This window comes from Cervus canadensis, chromosome 18 (assembly GCF_019320065.1).
Source record: "Cervus canadensis isolate Bull #8, Minnesota chromosome 18, ASM1932006v1, whole genome shotgun sequence".
NCBI classification, from domain to species: Eukaryota; Metazoa; Chordata; class Mammalia; order Artiodactyla; family Cervidae; genus Cervus; species Cervus canadensis.
The window spans coordinates 20443423-20462555 of NC_057403.1; the positions used below are offsets into that span (position 1 = coordinate 20443423).

Below are 19133 nucleotides of genomic sequence, written 5' to 3' on the forward strand. Positions count from 1 at the left end.
AACTTCCATCCTAGTCTTAAATCAACAGGTATCTTGGCCCTTCGTATGTAATCTGAAAATGATCTTTTTGATCTGTGTGCTCAAAGGTTTTACAATGATGTAATCTCTTTGGAATGTTCTTTTGCATAGGAGCTGCAGTTCCTGCTGTAGACAGGACTCAGACTGGATTGAGAGAGGATTTGGGAATCTCAGGAGAGAGACAAAAATGGGGAGCTAGGGATTCCAACTCTTGCCTTCACCTCATATTTGGGTCTCTGCTCCCCCTTTGTAGTAACCATGTGATTCTGATGTTTCGACATCTGGTGTCTTACAGACTCTGGAGGGACTGCCCCTCCCAGAGTTAGCTAGTTGCTAGAGATCATAAACAACTCAGCTGCGAGTGACTGTACATTTCCTACGCAGACCAACCCAGACCCCAACCACCTGCTTTAGGGAGTTTCTACAGTCCCCATAGTCTGGGACAACAGTTCCCTGCCCTAGTCATGCCAGGACCAGGTCCCAGACAATTCAGACAGCTCCTCCACCACAGAGTCTGCTGAAATTATTCCAGTTTGCCAGTCCTAAACCTGCTTATCCTGAATTGCCCATTCCTTCCTACAGAAACCACAAAAGCTCTTGCCCACATTGCTTCCTCACTCCTTGTCTCCTGACCAACCCTGGTGGCTTCCTCACGTGGCCCTTTGCAGCATGGCCTGTCCCCTCCTCTTGTTTTGTTGTTGTTTCCTTTTAAATATTTATTTTTGGGCTTCCCTGGTGGAGCCAGTGGTAAAGAATCTACCTGCCAATGCAGGAGATGCAGGAGACTCAAGTTCTATCTGGTCGGGAAGATCGCCTGGAGAAGAGAATGGGACCCCACCCCAGTATTCTTGCCTGGAGAATCCTATGGACAGAGGAGCCCGGCAGGTTAAGGTCCATGGGTCCTCAAAGAGTCGAACACCACTGAGTGGGCACAAACAAGGGCCTACCGTACAGCACAGGGAACTACAGTCAGTGTTTCATGAAGTGAAGTGAAGCGAAAGTTGCTTAGTCATGTCTGACTCTTTGTGACCCATGGACTATACAGGCCATGGAATTCTCTAGGCCAGAGTACTGGAGTGGGGAGCTGTTCCCTTCTCCAGGGGATCTTCCCAACCCAGGGATCGAACCCCGGTCTCTCGCATTGCAGGCGGATTCTTTACCAGCTGAGCCACAAGGGAAGCCCAAAAATCCTGGAGTGGGTAGCCTATCTCTTCTCCAGTGGATCTTCCTGACCCAGGAATTGAACCTGGGTCTCCTGCATTGCAGGCGGGTCCTTTACCAACTGAGCTATCAGGGAAGCACCTTATAATAACCTGTAACGGAAAAGAATATACATATATACATACACACACACATATACATACATATTCACAGATACATATATATATGAATCATTTTGTGGTACACTTGAAAATAACATTGTAAACCAACTACACTTCAAAAAAGCTGTTTTGAAAAAACAAAACAAAACACAGTCTAAACTCTCCGTCATGTACCTCCTCACCTTTTTCATGAGCTTTGAGCAACCACCAGAACTCTCATAGTATAAACCCCAATATTACCACTGATGGTGGGTAACTTCTTCCTCCTCCGGGGGATCTTCCTGACCCAGGGATTGAACTCGATTCTCCTGCATTGGCAGGTGGATTCTTTACCACTAGCGCCACCTGGGAAGCCCTAGTTGTATAAACATGTATAAACATGTTAGCAACAGATGGAAATGAATACACAGTAGCTAACAGTCCCAAAACACTTAGAAGGTAGCAGGTGCTATCCCAAACACATTATATATTATAAATAAAATTCATTTTATCCTCACAAAAGCCCTGGGAGGTAACATTCATCACTCCCATTTTACAGATGAGGCAAATAAGAGAAGCCAAGACACTTGCTTGAGGTCTCACAGCTGGTAAGTGGCAGAGTGGGGACTGGAACCCCAGCAGGCTGGATCCAAAGTTCACTCTCTGAAGAATGATGAGGGGTTGGTTTGGGTGGGGGCTTGGGGGGTTGGCACAGCATGTACACTCAAAAAAATTCTGATGAACAAAAGAGTTAATGTATAAATGCTATTGGTCTCTTCCTAGCACACTATCCACCCAGTCATTGCCTGGCTGACAGTTTCTGTGTGACCTTTATTTTCACAGGTTTTTTTCTAAGATTTGAATATGATGCAGGTCATCATCTCCTTTCCCCTCTCCTTCACACTTCATGGCCTGCAGGGTGAGCTCTTTGACCCTTCACACATGGCCCAGTTATTCTCTGTAAATGAATCTTTCATGCATCCCCTAGGCTCCAAGCTCTCAGTTCTAACTGGATTCAGCTTTTTTTCCTGCATGGCTTGTTTCTTCTGTCTGGAAGGCCATCTCTCTTTCTATACCAGGAAAACCTACATCAAAATCTTGAAAAATGCAGGACTTCCCAAATGGTGCAGTGAACGAGAGTCCACCTGCCAATGCAGGGATCACTGGTTCGATCCCTGGTCTGGGAGGATTCCACATGCCGTGGAGCAAGTAAGCCCAGGTTCCACAACTGCTAAGGCCTACATGCTCTACGGCCTGAGAGTCACAGCTAACGAGCCCCTGTGCTGCAACTACTGAAGCCTGTGCACCTAGAGTCTGTGCTCTGCAACAGGAGAAGTCACTGCAATGAGAAGCCCGTGAACCACAGCCAGACAGGAGCCCCCAATCTCTACAACTCAAGAAATCCTGCATACAGCAATGAAGACCCAGCACAGCCAGAAATAAGTAAATAAATCAATCCACTCTTTTCAAAAAAATCTTTCAAAATGCGTCTCAATCATGCCCTCATCTGCCCAGTTTTCCTGGTCTTCAGGTTGGGCTACGAGTGTTTCCACCATTATGACATGTATCATCCAAGATATGCAAAAAGAAAAGTGGTTGTCTGAGGAGGCCTTACAAATAGCTGAGAAAAGAAGAGAAGCAAAAGGCAAAGGAGAAAGGGAAAGATATACCCAAATGAATGCAGGGTTCCAGAGAAATAAGACAGATAAGAAAGCCTTCTTAAGTGAACAATGCAAGGAAACAGAGGCAAACAATAGAATGGAAAAGACTAGAGCTCTCTTCAAGAAAATTGGAGATACCAAGGGAACATTTCATGCAAAGATGGGCACAAAAAAGGACAGAAATGGTATGGACCTAACAGAAGCAGAAGATATTAAGAGGTAGCAAGAATACACAAAACTATACAAGAAAGTCTTAAGGACTCGCATAAACATGATGGTGTGGTCACTCACCTAGAGCCAGACAGCCTGGAGTGTGAAGTCAAGTGGGCCTTAGGAAGCATCACTATGAACAAAGCTAGTGGAGGTGATGGGATTCCAGCTGAGCTATTTCAAATTTAAAGGATGATGCTGTTAGAGTGCTGCACTCAATATATCAGCAAATTTGGAAAATTCAGCTGTGGCCACAGACTGTAAAAGGTTCACTTTCATTCCAATTCCAAAGAAAGGCAATGCCAAAGAATGTTCAAAATACCGTACAATTGTGCTCATTTCAAATGCTAGCAAGTTAATGCTCAAAATCGTTCAAGTTAGGCTTCAACAGTATGTGAACTGAGAACTTTCATATGTACAAACTGGAGTTAGAAAAGACAGAGGAAGCAGAAATCAAATTGCCAACATCCACTGGATCATAGAAAAAGCAAAAGAATTTAAAAAAACAAAAACACCTGCTTAATTTACTATACTAAGGCCTTTGACTGTGTAGATCACAACAAACTGTGGAAAATCCTTAAATAGGTGGGAATATCAGACTACCTTACCTGTCTCCTGAGGACCCTGTATGCTAGATAAGAAGCAACAGTTAGAACTGGACATGGAACAACAAATTGGGAAAGGAGTATGTCAAGGCTGTATATTGTCTCCCTGCTTATTTAACTTCTCTGCAGAGTAAATAGGGCAAAATGACAAACTGGATGACTTGCAAGCTGGAATCAAGATTGCCAGGAGAAATATCAACCTCAGATATGCAGATATCCCTCTAATGGCAGAAAGTGAAGAGGAAATAAAGAGCCTCTTGGATGAAGCTCTTTAGTGAAACAGGAGAGTGAAAAATCTGGCTTAAAACTCAACATTCAAAAAACTAAGATCAGATCCTTTTGTAGTTCATGAGCATGATGATTGGGTGTTCACGCTGCTGCGTGACACGTGCCTCCCTCCAAACCTTGTTACGACATCGGCACATTACCTGTCTGACGTAAAAAAAAAAAAAAAAAAAAGAAAAGGAAAAAAAAACTAAGACCATGGCATCCGGTCTTATCACTTCATGGCAAATGAATAGGGGAAAAAGTGGAAACCATGACAGACTTTATTTTCTTGGGCTCCAAAATCACTGCAGCCATGAAAAAAATTTTTAAGTAGCTTTCTTCTTGGAAGGAAAGCTATGACAAAGCTAGACAGCATATTGCAAAGCAGAGACATCACTTTGCTGACAAAAGTCCGCATAGTCAAAGCTATGGTTTTTCCAGTAGTCGTGTATGGATGTAGGAGTTGGACCACAGAGAAGGCTGAGCGTCAGAGAACTGATGCTTTTGAATGGTGGTGCTGGAGAAGATTCTTGAAAGTCCCTTGGACTGCAAGGAGATCAAACCAGTCAATCCTACAGGAAATCAACCCTGAATATTAACTGGAAAGCCTGATGCTGAAGCTGAAGCCCCAGTACTTCGACCACTTAATGTGAAGAGCCGAGTCACTGGAAAAGACCTGATGCTGGGAAAGACTGAGGGCAGGAGGAGAAGGAGGCGACAGCAGATTAAAATGTCTACAAGGAAAATCGACGAATTTGTTGTGGGTGGAGTTGGCCAGTCTTTTTATTTATTGTTCGCGTTCCTAGCTAAAAATGATCATGGTTGGCTGGGTCTGTTTCTGCGTCTGTAAATAGGGCACAAGAGAATCTTATTCGCAAGTTTGTGGTGAGAAATTAGGGATGAGGAGAGGAAAGCACGGAGCTAGGGGCCTTGGACTTCCACGGGCGTTCTATAAATATTAATAATTAAGAAATATTAGTAAAAATTGGTGAATACATTACCTTTGCTATTATTATCCTCTCTCTCCCTCTGGACAGTTCCTAAGGGTACACGGCTTTCTGAACAAAAGAGAGGTAAGTTCAAAGGGTCGAAGTTGAATGGAAAAGAAAGCGCATCACCTTGTGTCACGTGGCTAGTCTCTGGAGGAGACGACTCTCAAGTGTTTTTGGTCCATCGCTGTTAAGCTGAGCCTCGGGTGCGTTCCTCCAATGGGGACGCTATAATTAAATATTCGTCCCCTTTGCCTTGGGATTGGCAGGGCGCACAGGCATCCTGGCCAATGAGGAGCGGCGTAGGAGCAATGGGGGCGGGGACAAGGGCCACGCCCCCACGGAGCGCCCGGCATCTGGTCCTTAACTCCCACCGGGAAAAGGTAGCGACATTTGGGACTCTGGCTTGCGGCGATGGCGCTTCGCTGGGGCATCGTGTCGGCTGGCCTTATCTCCAGCGACTTCACGACGATGCTGCGGATGCTGCCTCGCTCTGAGCACCAGGTCCTCCCTCTCTCCAGAGACCTGGGGAAGGGTGGGAGGGGGGTCTGAGGGAGGAGGGAACTAGGCTTCTGGACTTCCGAGCCCCACAAGGCCGTGAAACAGCCTCAAAATCCGTATCGCTCTTTTCTCCCCTCTGTCTTTTTAACACGAATTACGCGAGGTTTGGGAGAGTCTTGATCTGATTTTGTTGTGTAAGGAAAAAATTTAAATATTAGGAAGTTTAATAATCGGGGTTGAATAATCGTCTGCCTCAGATCTTTTTCCCAAACCCAGGTGTCCAGCCCACGGTCACCTCATCCCCCAGGACCACATCTCCCCTGCCCCGTTTTGGGAGTTGTTAATTTCTCCCTCCCCCGCCGAGGCCTTCTTCATCACCTCCCTCCCATCCACCCGTCTTCCTTACCTGCCCCAGCCCCTCCAGTCTGACTCAGGCGTCCCTCTAGGTAGTGGCGGTAGCGGCCCGTGACCTGAGCCGGGCGAAGGAGTTTGCCAAGAAACACGACATCCCCAAGGCCTACGGATCCTATGAGGAACTGGCCAAGGATCCGGACGTGGGTGAGTGGCCTGGGCGCGGCGGGGGAGAGGGGCGTCAACGGGGGCGCTGCCTTCAGGCTGCTCCGTAGGAGCAGCGAGGCTCTGCGCGATAAGCCAATCCCTCTAGGCTGCCGAAAGGACTCTGGGCTGGGAGGCGGGGCGATAAGAACCGGTTTCGTCTGAAATTATCTGTCCAGCGTTAAATAGCGAGTAGGGGCCACACCTCCGCGGTAAAGGCAGGGTTTGAATTTCTGAGCGAGGCCTTTCAGGTTTTAAATACGACCCGTGTGGCTCGGGCTTCTGCGTTCCAGAGGAGCCTGGATGGAGAGGGAGGACAGCATAGTTGGACAACAGCCTGGCTCTGGAGTCAGATTGGCTGAGTGGGCATTTTCCCCTCTTCTGCTTGCCCTTCTCAGGTTCCTCATTTTTGAAACGGGCAAAATAGTAATCTTACTTCTTGGTGGTGTTGTGAGGACTAAGTGAGTTAATACGATAATTTCAGAAGACTGGAAATAATCTGAAGGAAATAGAGTGATAGTCGAGAATGGTTTTGTTGTTGTTTAGTCGCGAAGTCCTGACCAACCCTTTTGCGACCCCATGGACTGTAGCCTGCCAGGCTCCTCTGTCCATGGGATTCTCCAGGAAAGAATACTGGAGTGGATTGCCATTCCTTCTCCAGGAGCTCTACCTGACCCAGGGATCGAACCTGACTTGCCTGCACGGGCAGGCGGATTCTTTGCCTCTAAGCCATCAGGGAGGCCCTTCAGTTCAGTCACTCAGTTGTGTCCCACTCTTTGCGACCCCATGGACTGCAGCACGCAGGCCTCTCTGTCCATCACCAACTCCTGGAGCTTACTCAAACTCATCTCCATTGAGTTGGTGATGCCATCCAACCACTTCATCCTCTGTAGTCCCCTTCTCCCACCTTTAGTCTTACAATCAGCATCAGGGTCTTTTCCAATGAGTCAGTTCTTCGCATCAGGTGACCAAAGTATTGGAGCTTCAGCATCAGTCCTTCCAATGAATATTCAGGACTGATTTCCTTTAGGATGGACTGGTTGGATCTCCTTGCTGTCCAAGGGACTCTCAAGGGTATTCTCCAACACCACAGTTCAAAAGCATCAATTCTTCGGGACTCAGCTTTCTTTATAGTCCAATTCTCACATCCATACATGACTACTGGAAAAATCATAGCTTTAACTAGATGGACCTTTGTTGGTGAAGTAATGTGTCTGCTTTTTAATATGCCATCTAGGTTCAGTTCAGTTCAGCTCAATCGCTCAGTTGTGTCTGACTCTTTGCGATCCCATGAACCGCAACACGCCAGGCCTCCCTGTCCATCACCAACTCCTGGAGTTTACTCAGACTCATGTCAATCGAGTCAGTGATGCCATCCAACTATCTCATCCTCTGTCGTCCCCTTCTCCTCCTGCCCTCAATCTTTCCCAGCATCAGGGTCTTTTCAAATGAGTCAGCTCTTCTCATCAGGTGGCCAAAGTATTGGAGTTTCAGCTTCAACATCAGTCCTTCCAATGGACACCCAGGACTGATCTCCTTTAGAATGGACTGGTTGGATCTCCTTGCAGTCCAAGGGACTCTCAAAGAGTCTTCTCCAACATCACAGTTCAAAAGCATCAATTCTTGGGTGCTCAGCTTTTCTTTAAGTCCAACTCTCATATCCATACATGACCACTGGAAAAACCATAGCCTTGACTAGATGGACTTTTGTTGGCAAAGTAATGTCTCTGCTTTTTAATATGCTGTCTAAGTTGGTCATAAATTTTCTTCCAAGGAGTAAGTGTCTTTAATTTCATGGCTGCAGTCACCATCTGCAGTGATTTTGGAGCCCAGAAAAATAAAGTCAGCCATGTTTCCACTGTTTCCCCATCTATTTGCCATGAAGTGATGGACTGAGATGCCATGATCTTAGTTTCTGAATGTTGGGCTTTAAGCCAACTTTTTCACTCTCCTCTTTCACCTTCACAAGAGGCTCTTTAGTTCTTCTTCACTTTCTGCCATAAGGGTGGTGTCATCTGCATATCTGAGGTTATTGATATTTCTCCTGGCAATCTTGATTCCAGCTTGTGCTTCTCCAGCCCAGCATTTCTCATGATGTACTCTGCATATAAGTTAAATAAGCAGGGTGACAATATACAGCCTTGACATACTCCTTTTCCTATTTGGAACCAGTCTGTTGTTCCATGTCCAGTTCTAACTGTTGCTTCCTGACCTGCATACAGGTTTCTCAAGAGGCAGGTCAGGTGGTCTGGTATTCCCATCTCTTTCAGAATTTTCCACAGTTTTTGTGATCCACAAATCAAAGGCTTTGGCATAGTCAATAAAGCAGAAATAGATGTTTTTCTGGAACTCTCTTGCTTTTTCGATGATCCAGCAGATGTTGGCAATTTGATCTCTGGTTCCTTTGCCTTTTCTAAAACCAACTTGAGGGGACTTCCCTGGTGGTCCAGTGGATAAGTCTGTGTGTTCCCAATGCAGGGGGCCTGGGTTTGATCCCTGGTCAGGGAACTAGATCCCATATGCCGCAACTAAGAGTTCGCATGCCGCCAAAGACCTGATTCAGCCAAATAAATAAATAAATGTTTAAAAAAAAAAAAACCAACTTGAACATCTAGAAGTTCACAGTTCATGTATTGCTGAAGGCTGGCTTGGAGAATTTTAAGCATCACTTTACTAGCATGTGAGATGAGTGCAATTGTGTAGTAGTTTGAGCATTCTTTAGCATTGCCTTTCTTTGGGATTGGAATGAAAACTGACCTTATCCAGTACTGTGGCCACTGCTGAATTTTCCAAATTTGCTGGCATACTGAGTGCAGCACTTGCACAGCATCATCTTTCAGGATTTGAAATAGCTCAACTGGAATTCCATCACCTCCACTGGCTTGGTCATAACTTTTCTTCCAAGGAGCAAGTGTCTTTTAATTTCATGACTGCAGTCACCACCTGCAGTGATTTTAGAGCACCCCAAAATAAAGTCTGTCACTGTTTCCAGTGTTTCCCCATTTGCCATGAACTGATGGGACCAGGTGCCATGATCTTAGTTTTCTGAATGTTGAGCTTTAAGCCAACTTTTTCACTCTCCTTTCACTTTCATCAATAGGCTCTTTAGTTCTTCTTTGCTTTCTGCCATAAGGGTGGTGTCATCTATCTGAGGTTATTGATATTTCTCCCAGCAATCTTGATTCCAGCTTGTGCTTCCTCCAGCCCAGCATTTCTCATGATGTACTCTGCATGTAAGTTAAATAAGCAGAGTGACAATATACAGCCTTGAGGCACTCCTTTCCTGATTTGGAACCAATCTGTTGTTCCATGTCCAGTTCTAACTGTTGCTTCTTGACCTGCAGACAGATTTCTCAAGAGGCAGGTCAGGTGGTCTGGTATTCCCATCTCTTGAAGAATTTTCCACAGTTTGTTGTGATCCACACAGTCAAAGGCTTTCGCATAGTCAATAAAGCAGAAGCCCTTAGCTCCGTCCAAATGGGAGGCTACAGTTTGACCACTCCAGTAGGACTTTCTACCTGCTTGGAGGAACTCAGGCTCTTGGAAGCTTGGGGACAGGGCCTCTAATCGGTGGGCGGGGCCGGAGGTCTCAGTGGGCGGGGCTATTGATCTCTACCTTTCTCCTCCCGCCCTAGAGGTGGCCTACATTGGCACCCAGCACCCCCAGCACAAGGCCGCAGTGTTACTCTGCCTGACAGCAGGCAAGGCTGTGTTGTGCGAGAAGCCCATGGGCGTGAACGCCGCGGAGGTGCGCGAAATGGTTGCTGAGGCCCGATCCCGAGGCCTCTTCCTTATGGAGGTGAGGGTGGAGGGCCCTTCCAACATCCCACATTAGAGCTGCTCGCCATGGCTAAACGTGGTTGTCGGTCGACAGTTTTGGAGGAACACAAGGGTGGATTGCCAAGAGTTAAGATGACCACAAAATGAACTGGGGCCCTTGCGTTTGTTGGGATGCCGTTGAGCTATGTCAGGGAATCCCCCCATGGGTGGGAGCCATTGCTTTTTGTCCTTAGTAAACGTGGCCGCCTGAAGGACTGCGTCAGCGTCTCTGAAAAAAGATGCCGATAGTGAAAGGGGCACAGAAAACGCAATGGGCTTAGTTTGGGTGGATTTACAGAGTTAGAGATCCGAAGTACCAAGGAACCCCCTACCAAACCTCAATGTCAAACTGCCTTTGTTTTTACCCTTATAGGACTTGGCTAACTATAGGGGCCTTTGACATCTTTCAAATTGCCAGTAATTAGAATGGCCACCAACAGCGATGGCTAATGCCAGAAGATGGCCACCATATGACACCATCTGCCCCACCACCACCCCAAGCCATTTTCATGTTAAAGAGTATTAGGGTTCTTTTTTCTTTTTGGTCACACCAAGAAGCATGTGGAACTTTCCTGAACAGGGATGGAACCTGTGCCCTCTTTGGAAGCAGAGTCTTAACTGCTGGACCACCACCAGGGAAGTCTGAGTACTACGGTTTTTAAACATTTTGCTGTAGGTTCTGCCAGTAGTCACAACAGCTCTTCCCCATGTTCTACCTAGTTATCATACACTAAGTATTGCTGAGCCTCCTAGTCTGCAAAGTTCTATGTGCCAAGAAGTAGTCAAGATGTCAGTGCCAAAATTCTGTGAATTTATTATTTCTTCATTTTTATTGGCACCTAATGTGCACCAGATCCAATCCTAGGAACTGGTGCCAGGGTCCAGGCCCGGCAGGATCCAGGGATACCCTCAGGATGAATGGCGTCAGCGAGGGAGAGAGAGAGAGAGAAAGAGAGAGAGAACAGACTGGGGGTGTGCAGCAGAGTCTGGCAATGCTTTATTTTTTACCGTAACTTTTATACCCTAAGTTAGTACATTCCTAAGGGGAAGATAGTTTAACATGACATCAGCTTGTCCTTCATGAAACCAGGGTGTATTCTGCATACTTTTTTGTTTATGAGAGTCTTGTACATTATCTTCTGGCCTTGGGGCCTATTAACATTTTATGCAAGTCAGGTGAATGTAAACCTATTTTCTGTTTCTGTGGTGATCTTAACAGAAAAGTTACAGTCACATAGGGCAACAGTACAGCATGTCACAACATAGTAGAAGTATAACCTTGTTAACATAAAAGTCAATTCTTCTGCAGAAGTTGTCAGTTGAATTTATCTAAGAGGTTTACCCCACACAGACTCTGTGGCTTCAGTGAGGCAGCTTCTGCCTAGCACTCCTGGCTGACAATTAACAACCATCTCATTGTTACTACACTAGGGCTAAGCTTTTATTTTTCTAGATCTTTAACTATATTAACAATGGTTTCCAAAACACAACCTTAGCACATTAAGAGCAAAAACACAGCAAACAAATATTAACCCAATAGCCACTTTTAGAATAATTTTTCTTGTGTTTTCTAATAGGGCTTCCTCACCCCTCAAAGGGCTCTATGTCTATTAGGGACCCTATGTGATCAGGTTCTTTATGCTGTTTTATGATTAGGGTATTATAAGCAGTCATGCATATTAGTACCAAGGGCATAGACGCATTTGCCAAACAAACTAAAATACCAGCAAAGGAGTTTAAATTAAAACACTCCTTTTACCCTGGATAATCTCATAAAATATCACCACCTGGGAAACTTATTGATTAAAGTTCTAAATTGATTCTTATTTGGAAAGAAATCAAGGAAGGCCTTCTGCCTGTGTCACAGAAATTAGGGAGTAGTCTATTGGAGCAAGCATCAGAAAGACAGATATCATATTTAAGGCGAGCGCCGGGGGCAGTTTTTCAGAATCCCTGAAAATCTGATCCGCCTTGCCTGTCAGGTTTTCTCCTCATGACCTTGTCATGGGTGGGATCTCGTGAGCTGGCTCCCAGCAAACTGGGGACTCATAACATATAAGACAGAGGCTCAATTTTCAAGGAGCTCAAGATCTCTTTTGGTCATGGAAATGGGTAACCCCAATGTCCACGGGCATGGGCTTTTGTGGACATAGGACTGAGCAGTTCATGGAACACAGACACCCTGTCCCAGCTTGGGTAACGATCAAGGTGGTTTCTTGTGGGTAGAGGCTGACCTGTGCCTTTCAGAAAAGTAAATTGCATAGGTAAATAGGCCAGAGAGGGAAAACAGAGTTAAGACTTAAAGAAAATAAGAATTGGCAGATTTCATTTCCTTAGTATGAAAAATCTTGGACAAGCCAAGATTTCTGGCTTTAGGGTCAGAGGACTCTAGACTCCAGTTCCCCAGTTGCTAGCTCTGTGACCCTGGGCAAATAATTTGATTCAACTGAGCCTCAGTTTTCTGATTTAAAAAATGGATATAATGATAGCTACCTGGCAGAGATGTTAGGAGGACTCATTATGCACAGCATGTACATATTGTCTTGCTCATAATATATACCCAATAAATGCAAGCTGACATTAGGCAATGGGGAGCAACAGAAGGGGACTGGGCAGGGGTGAGACAGGGTCAGCTCTTAGAGAAGGAAAGATCCCTCTGCGCCATGTGGGGATTGGACTGGAGGGGAGAGACTGGGCGTGTTAGTTTGCCAGGGCTGCTATATAATAAAGTGCCACTAATGGACCAGGTGGCTAAAACAACAGAGATTTATTTTCCCAGATTTCTGGGGAGTTCTTTGGTGGCCTAGAGCTTAGGACTCTGGGCTTTCACTACAGTGACCTGGGTTTAAAATTGCGATCCCACAAGCCTCATGGTGAAGCCCCCCCAAAAAAGTAATTAAATTTTTTAGAATTTAAAAATAAAATTTTAAAAAATAAATATTTTCTCACACTCTGGAAGCTAGAGAAGTCAAGGTGTCAGCAGGGTTGGCTCCTCCTGAGACCTCTCTCTTTGACTTGCAGATGGCCACCTCCTCCCTGTGTCTATACATGGTCTTCCCTCTGGGCAGGGTTGTGTCCTAACTTCCTCTTCTTCTAAGGACACCAGTCCTATTGGATGAGGGCCCACCTTAATGACCTCAGTTTAACTTAATTACCTCTTTTAAAAAAAACCAGCTCTGGGAACTTCCCTAGCAGTCCTGTGATCAAGACACCATGCTTCCAATGCAGGGGGTGCGTGTTTAATCCCTGGTCAAGGAAATAAGATCCCACATGCCATGAGATGCGGCCAAAAAAAAAAATACACACACACATACACATATACACACTCCAAATACACTCACATTAGGAGGTTCTGGGGAGGGGGTGGGCCTCAACATGAATTTGGTGGGGAGACAATTCAACCCATAACATTGGGGGACTGATGTAATGGTCCAGATAAATAAGGACAAGGCCGGCCTTGGGGCTGCAGGACTAGAGAGGAAAGGCGGCGGCAGGAGGGTCAGGCTAGATACAGCTTGGGGACTGCAAGGCTGTGGAAGGAAGACAGACGGGCCTTGTTTGGGGAGTGGTGGGTACCCACTCAAGATTGAGTCCTTGAAGAGAGAAAAACTGGTTGGTTAACTTCTGGGGCTTGATCGCTATCCTTCTCTTTCTGCATCCTGCTTTCTTCCCTCTGTGGTCTGCAGGCTATCTGGACCCGGTTCTTCCCTGCTGTAGAGGCTCTGAGGTCTGTCCTGGCCCAGGGAATTCTGGGGGACCTTCGAGTGGTTCGGGCAGAATTTGGGAAGAATCTCACCCATGTACACCGGGCCACAGACTGGGCCCAGGCTGGAGGTGGCTTGTTAGACCTTGGCATCTACTGCCTCCAGTTTATCTCCATGGTCTTTGGTGCACAGAAGCCAGAGAAGATTGCAGCTGTGGGAAGGCGCCATGAAACAGGTACGGTCTCTCCTGGACTTGGTTGGTTGGTTGGTCAAGTTACTAAGTTGTGTCCGACTCTGCGAGCCCATGAACCATAATTTACCAGGTTCCTCTGTCTATGGGGTTCTCCAGGCAAGAAATACTGGAGTGGATTGCCATTTCCTTCTTCAGGGGATCTTCTCGGACCAGGGATCGAACCTGTGTCTCCTGCATTGGCAGGCACGTTCTTTACCACTGAGCCACCAGGGAAGATCCTGGACTATATGATGGTAAAAGGAGTGATCCTTTCTTACTGAGAGCAGTGAGCTGGGATAAGTCTCCTCCCTGATGAAAATCAGGTTAGACAGCTAGAGAAACTTCCCACATGAAGCCACCCAAGCCACCTCCAGCCTGGGCTCAGAGCTGAGAGCGTGAGCAGGGTCTGTGCTGGGACTCTGCTGTGTGATGTTGGCCGAGGGACACATCTCTGAATCTTAATCAGTTACCAATTAGTTACCTAATTAGTTTTAATTAGGTAAAATGTCAATAATAGAGTTATCATAAGGAGTTAATGAAGTAACTTTTGAAGCAAATGGTAAGCAGTTATTGAATATAAACAATTATTATTTTTTGCATTTGTCTCAGCCTTTGCTGCATAACAAACTACCCTAGAACTTAGTGACCTTAAATAACAATCATTTATTAGCTTGTGATCCTGTGGGTTGGCAATTTGGGCTGGGCTCAGCTTGAGTGGTTCTTCTGCTGGTCTTAGTTGTATAGCTGCAGTTGGCTGACTGTCCCACTAGAGCTGGATGCTCTAGGATGGCCTCACTATGTCTTGCAGGTATTCTATGGGGAGCCTTGGTTCTCCTTCACATGGCCTCTCCTGCTGGCTAACTCAGGTGCATTCATATGGTGGTCTCAGAGTTCCAGGTGGAGCAACAGGAAGGTGGACCTCAGCGTGCAAACACTTTTCAGACCTTTGCTTCTACCATATTTGCCACAGTCCTATGGCTCAACAGCAGCTCAGATTTCAGAGGTGGGCAAATAGACTTTACCTCTTGATGGAAGGAGCTACTGCAAAGGGGCACTCATAGAGGAACAAGAGGAATTACTGTGGCTATCTTGGCAAACCACAGAAAGCAATGAATAGCCAGGAAAATAGTACTCAAGATGAAGGTCACTCTTTAGAAAAACTGTCTCTGTCTAACATCTGGCCAGTTCCTAGGCTAAATAGTAGTTATAAAATCAGATCCCATTTATTAAGTGCTACCTTAATAAATATTAAGGTTATTATAGATTATAACTTTAGGGTTACTATAGATATGACCTTTCTGATATATTAAAGGTTGTCCCCATTTTACAGATTAGGAAACTGAGAGTGCAGAGAGGGGTAATGACTTATCCAGGGTCACACAGCAGACCTGGGATAAGAACTTGGGCTTAAAAGAGAGCTGAGTCAGGGGACCTGCCTGGCAGTCCAGCAGTTGGGACTCTGCATTTCCACTGCAGGGGCTGCAGGTTTGATTCCTGGTCAGAGAATTAGGCTCCCCCATGCCACATGGTGGAACTAGGATCCCAAGTTCCAAAGAGAGAGAGGGCTAAGTCAGTAGACTCCTCCATCTGTGGCCTGCCTGATGTGGAACCAGGCTAGTACTTTACCTGCTGTGTTTAATTTTTAACTAATGCTTATATATCACTTATTGTCATCTGAATAGTCTTCTAAGTACATTGTGCATTTTATAGCACTTAATGTAATACTTGAAATGGCCCTATGAGGCAGATTCTCTTATTACCCCCGTTTCAGAGATCAGGTAACTGATTCTCACAAACCTATACAACAGGTATTTACAGAGGAGGAAACTGAGGCTTAGAGAGATGAAGTCTCTCTCTCTTTACTTTTTTGGCATATTTTTCTTTATTTATTTAGATTACATCTTTACTGTGATATAATTCACATACCATATGATTTATTCATTGAAAGTATATAATTTCGTGGCTTTAGTATAGTCACAGAGTTGTGCATTTATCACTATAATCAATTTTTAAGTTAATTTTTATTGAAGTATAGTTGATTTTATGGGATTTTCCAGGTGGCACTAGTGGTAAAGAACCTGCCTGCCAATGCAGGAGACATAAGAGATGTGGGTTCGACCCCTGGGTCAGGAAGATCCCCTGGAGGAGGGCATGGCAACCCACTGCAGCATTCTTGCCTAGAGAATCCCATGGACAGAGGAGCCTGGTGGACTGCAGTCACGAAGAGTTGGACACGATCAAAGCAACTTAGCACACACATGCATGCATCATACAGCAAATGTAGCATGGACACATAGTTGATTTACAATATTGTGTTAGTTTCAAGTATATAGCAAAGTGATTCAGTTATGCATATACTATAGCCACTCTTTTTAGATTTTTTTCCCATATAGGTTATTGCAAAGTACTGAGTGGAGTTCCCTGTGCTATACAGTAGGTTCGTATTAGTTATCTATTTTATATAGTATGTATATGTCGATTGCAATCTCTCCCAATTTACCTCTCCAGCACTGTAATCAATTCTAGAATATTTTCATTACTCAAAAAAAAAAACAAACAAACAAACCACACACACCAATTTTCCCATGCCCCTGAGCCTTAACCAACCACAAATCTGCTTTCTGGTTCTATGGATTTGCCAAATATTATTCTCGCATGGAAAATTCCAAGGACCGAGGAGCTTGTCACACTACAGTCCATAGGAGTCAAAAAGTGTCGGACATGACTGAACACATGGCACCAGACATTTCATATGAATGGAATCCTGCAACATGTGACTTCTGTTTCTGGCTTCTTTCATTTGACGTGTTTTCAGGGTTCATCCACGTGGTAGGACATATCACTACTTCTGGCTTCAGTATCTCTCATTGTCATATTAGAGATGAGATCTCAGGACTTCCCTGGTGGTCCAGTCCCGGGTCGGGAAACTAGATTCCCATATGCTGCATTGAAAAATTTCACATGCTGCAAGTTAAAAGAGCCCAGATGCTGCAACTCAGACTCAGTGCAACCAAATGAACACTTAACATTTAAGGAAAAAAGACATCTGGCCCAAGGTTCTTCAGACGGGACTTTTTTTTCGGCCGTGCTGGGTCTTCACTGCTGCTCAGGCTTTCCCTCATTGCAGCGACTGGGGGCTCCTCTCCACTTGCAGCGCGTGGGTTTCTTGTTGCAGTGGCTTCACTTGTGGAGCACCGGCTCTAGGACGCAGGAACCTTAGTAGCTTCAGCACGTGGGTTCAGTAGTTGTGGTGCATGGGCTTAGTTGCCTTGCAGCTTGTGCGGTTTTCCCAGACCAGGGATCGAATCTGTGTCTCCTGCATTGGCAGGCGGACTCTTTACCAGGGAAGCCCTCGGGCAGGATTTGAGGCCAGGCTTGCCCTTGTCCTGTGCCTTCCCCCAGGTGTGGACGACACTGTCACTGTGATACTCCAGTACCCAGGAGGGGTCCACGGTAGCTTCACCTGCAGCATCTCTGCCCAGCTCTCCAACACGGTCTCCGTGAGTGGTACCAAGGGCATGGCCCAGGTGAGGCATGACTGGCTGAGCTGGGATGGGTCCAAGTCCTGGGAACCAGGGCCCTTAGTGAGAGGAATAGGCCAGTCGTGGCTGTTGGAGCTGGATGGGGACTGAATTTGCCTCTTCCCACACCATTGATAAGAAATTCATCCTCAGCTACTCGGCCATGGGATGGAGTTTGGACCTCCAGGCTCCTTCCTGAGGGTGAACCCATTGGTCTGTCAAAAGTCCTTAGTCCTTTCTTGGGAGAAACCAGTTCTTAGTCACCACCCTCTGAGAGCAGCTATAACCTTTGGAATTGCACTCAGGACAGAATACGGGCATTATCAAATGGCAGCTTCATTGGGGCTTCCTGGAGCCATGTTGCTAGAAAGAAATTCCATTCTCAGCAGAAGAATTTGTACCCTGCCCCAAACTGGAACTGCAGAATCTGCCCCAGCTGTATCTCTGTATTTCCATTTTGACTTAGACTTGGGTATGGGAATAATTTAGGCTTCCCCGGGGGCTAAAACAAAATGGATAAGCAGGTGATGGGTTGTCTCTGCTCCTCCTTGCAAAGGGGATTCCACAGAGGCAATGATAACCTGTCTTCAAGGCCTGAGCATAGGGTTACAGAAAGGTTTCTTCCTGGGGAAATGAACAGACAAGACAGGCTTATACTGTGGCAACCCTGATGCTAAGGAATAATCCCCCCAGCAACCAGGGCAGGGATAGGTAGGGTCTAGCCCTCCCTGAGGATGGTGGGTCATCAATGCTTAACTGATAAGAGAGAGACTCCTGAGCAGCCCTGTTGGTGAGGGCAGTAGGAACACCTCTTATCTCTTCTCTCAGCTCCTCGACCCCTGCTGGAGCCCAACAGAGCTGGTGGTAAAGGGGGAGCATAAGGAGTTCCCACTGCCTCCAGCCCCAGGCAAGGAGTTCAATTTTACAAATGGAATGGGCATGAGTTATGAGGCCAAGCATGTCCGGGAATGCCTGCAGAAAGGTAAGGATGTGGAGGACAGGGGTGGGAGGGTGGGAGGGTAGCAGGGCAAGCCCGGTAGTGGAGGTAGGTATCCTCCCTTCCCCTCACCCACTCAAGCAACTGTTTAGAACTACATCTCCCAGGATCCCCCGTGGCATCCATATGTTAGACCATAAATTATTGTGCCTCATGGGATTCTGGGAATTGTAGTTCTTTTAGTCTATGGGATATGAGTAGGAGGGTGTCCCTAACTGCACTCTCCCCCAGGCCTGAAGGAAAGTCCTGTGATTCCTCTGGTGGAAAGTGAGCTCCTGGCTGACATCCTTGAGGAGGTGAGGAAGGCCATTGGAATCACCTTCCCCCAAGACAAATGCTGATGTATGCCCTGAACAAATAAAGACATGCTGGGAATTCTTTGGCTGTCCAGTGGTCAGGACTCGGCACTGTCACTTCTGGGGCCTGGGTTCAATCCTTGGTCAGAGAACTAAGATCCTGTAAGCGTCAGGCATGGCAAAGTAAATACAAAAATTAAATAAAATAATAATAAAGTTGTGATTTCCACAGAGATCTTGGCAATGGTGGTTTGAGAGGAGCTGGAGAGAGCCCACCATCAAAGAGGTCACTAGAGCATAAATTGGTTGGAAGGATGAGAGTGGGGGAAGGTGGGATCAGGACTGTCCCACAAGCTCCTGGAACAGACATGTGTGGGAAGAGCCACAGTTTGCCTGCCTCAGCCTGTGTGACCTTGGCTGGGGAACAGTGTATGGGTAGAAGGTGTCCCTAAATGCA

The 19133-nt window shown here is 46.1% G+C and overlaps 2 protein-coding genes and 1 non-coding gene across 4 annotated transcripts in view; 2 read left to right on the top strand and 1 right to left on the bottom strand.

The window, feature by feature from the left end:
• TULP2 (TUB like protein 2) overlaps positions 1-19133 on the bottom strand; it is a 61950-nt gene that overhangs the window by 25848 nt on the left and 16969 nt on the right. The gene's annotated exons all lie outside the window — the stretch shown is intronic.
• LOC122421857 lies at positions 4129-4233 on the top strand. The gene has a single exon (XR_006263664.1). It is a non-coding gene; the product is annotated as a small nucleolar RNA U13 (small nucleolar RNA).
• On the top strand, positions 5406-18909 carry DHDH (dihydrodiol dehydrogenase). 2 transcript variants are annotated; one of them, XM_043436762.1, is made up of 7 exons: positions 5406-5555; positions 5999-6110; positions 9743-9906; positions 13613-13865; positions 17265-17389; positions 18212-18365; positions 18612-18909. In XM_043436762.1, exons 1-7 carry the CDS (start codon positions 5466-5468, stop codon positions 18719-18721), a joined length of 1008 nt encoding a protein of 335 aa, XP_043292697.1. In that variant the 5' UTR covers positions 5406-5465; the 3' UTR covers positions 18722-18909. The 2 variants fall into 2 exon arrangements, with proteins under 2 accessions (XP_043292697.1, XP_043292698.1); XM_043436763.1 differs by having other exon boundaries at positions 9743-9855.

Excerpts from the sequence above, each read along its gene's own strand:
- DHDH (XM_043436762.1), top strand. The coding sequence starts at position 5,466 with ATGGCGCTTCGCTGGGGCATCGTGTCGGCTGGCCTTATCTCCAGCGAC. Across the intron at positions 5,556-5,998 it reads TGCCTCGCTCTGAGCACCAG|GTAGTGGCGGTAGCGGCCCG; the intron begins GTCCTCCCTCTC and ends GCGTCCCTCTAG. Across the intron at positions 9,907-13,612 it reads GAGGCCTCTTCCTTATGGAG|GCTATCTGGACCCGGTTCTT; the intron begins GTGAGGGTGGAG and ends TGTGGTCTGCAG.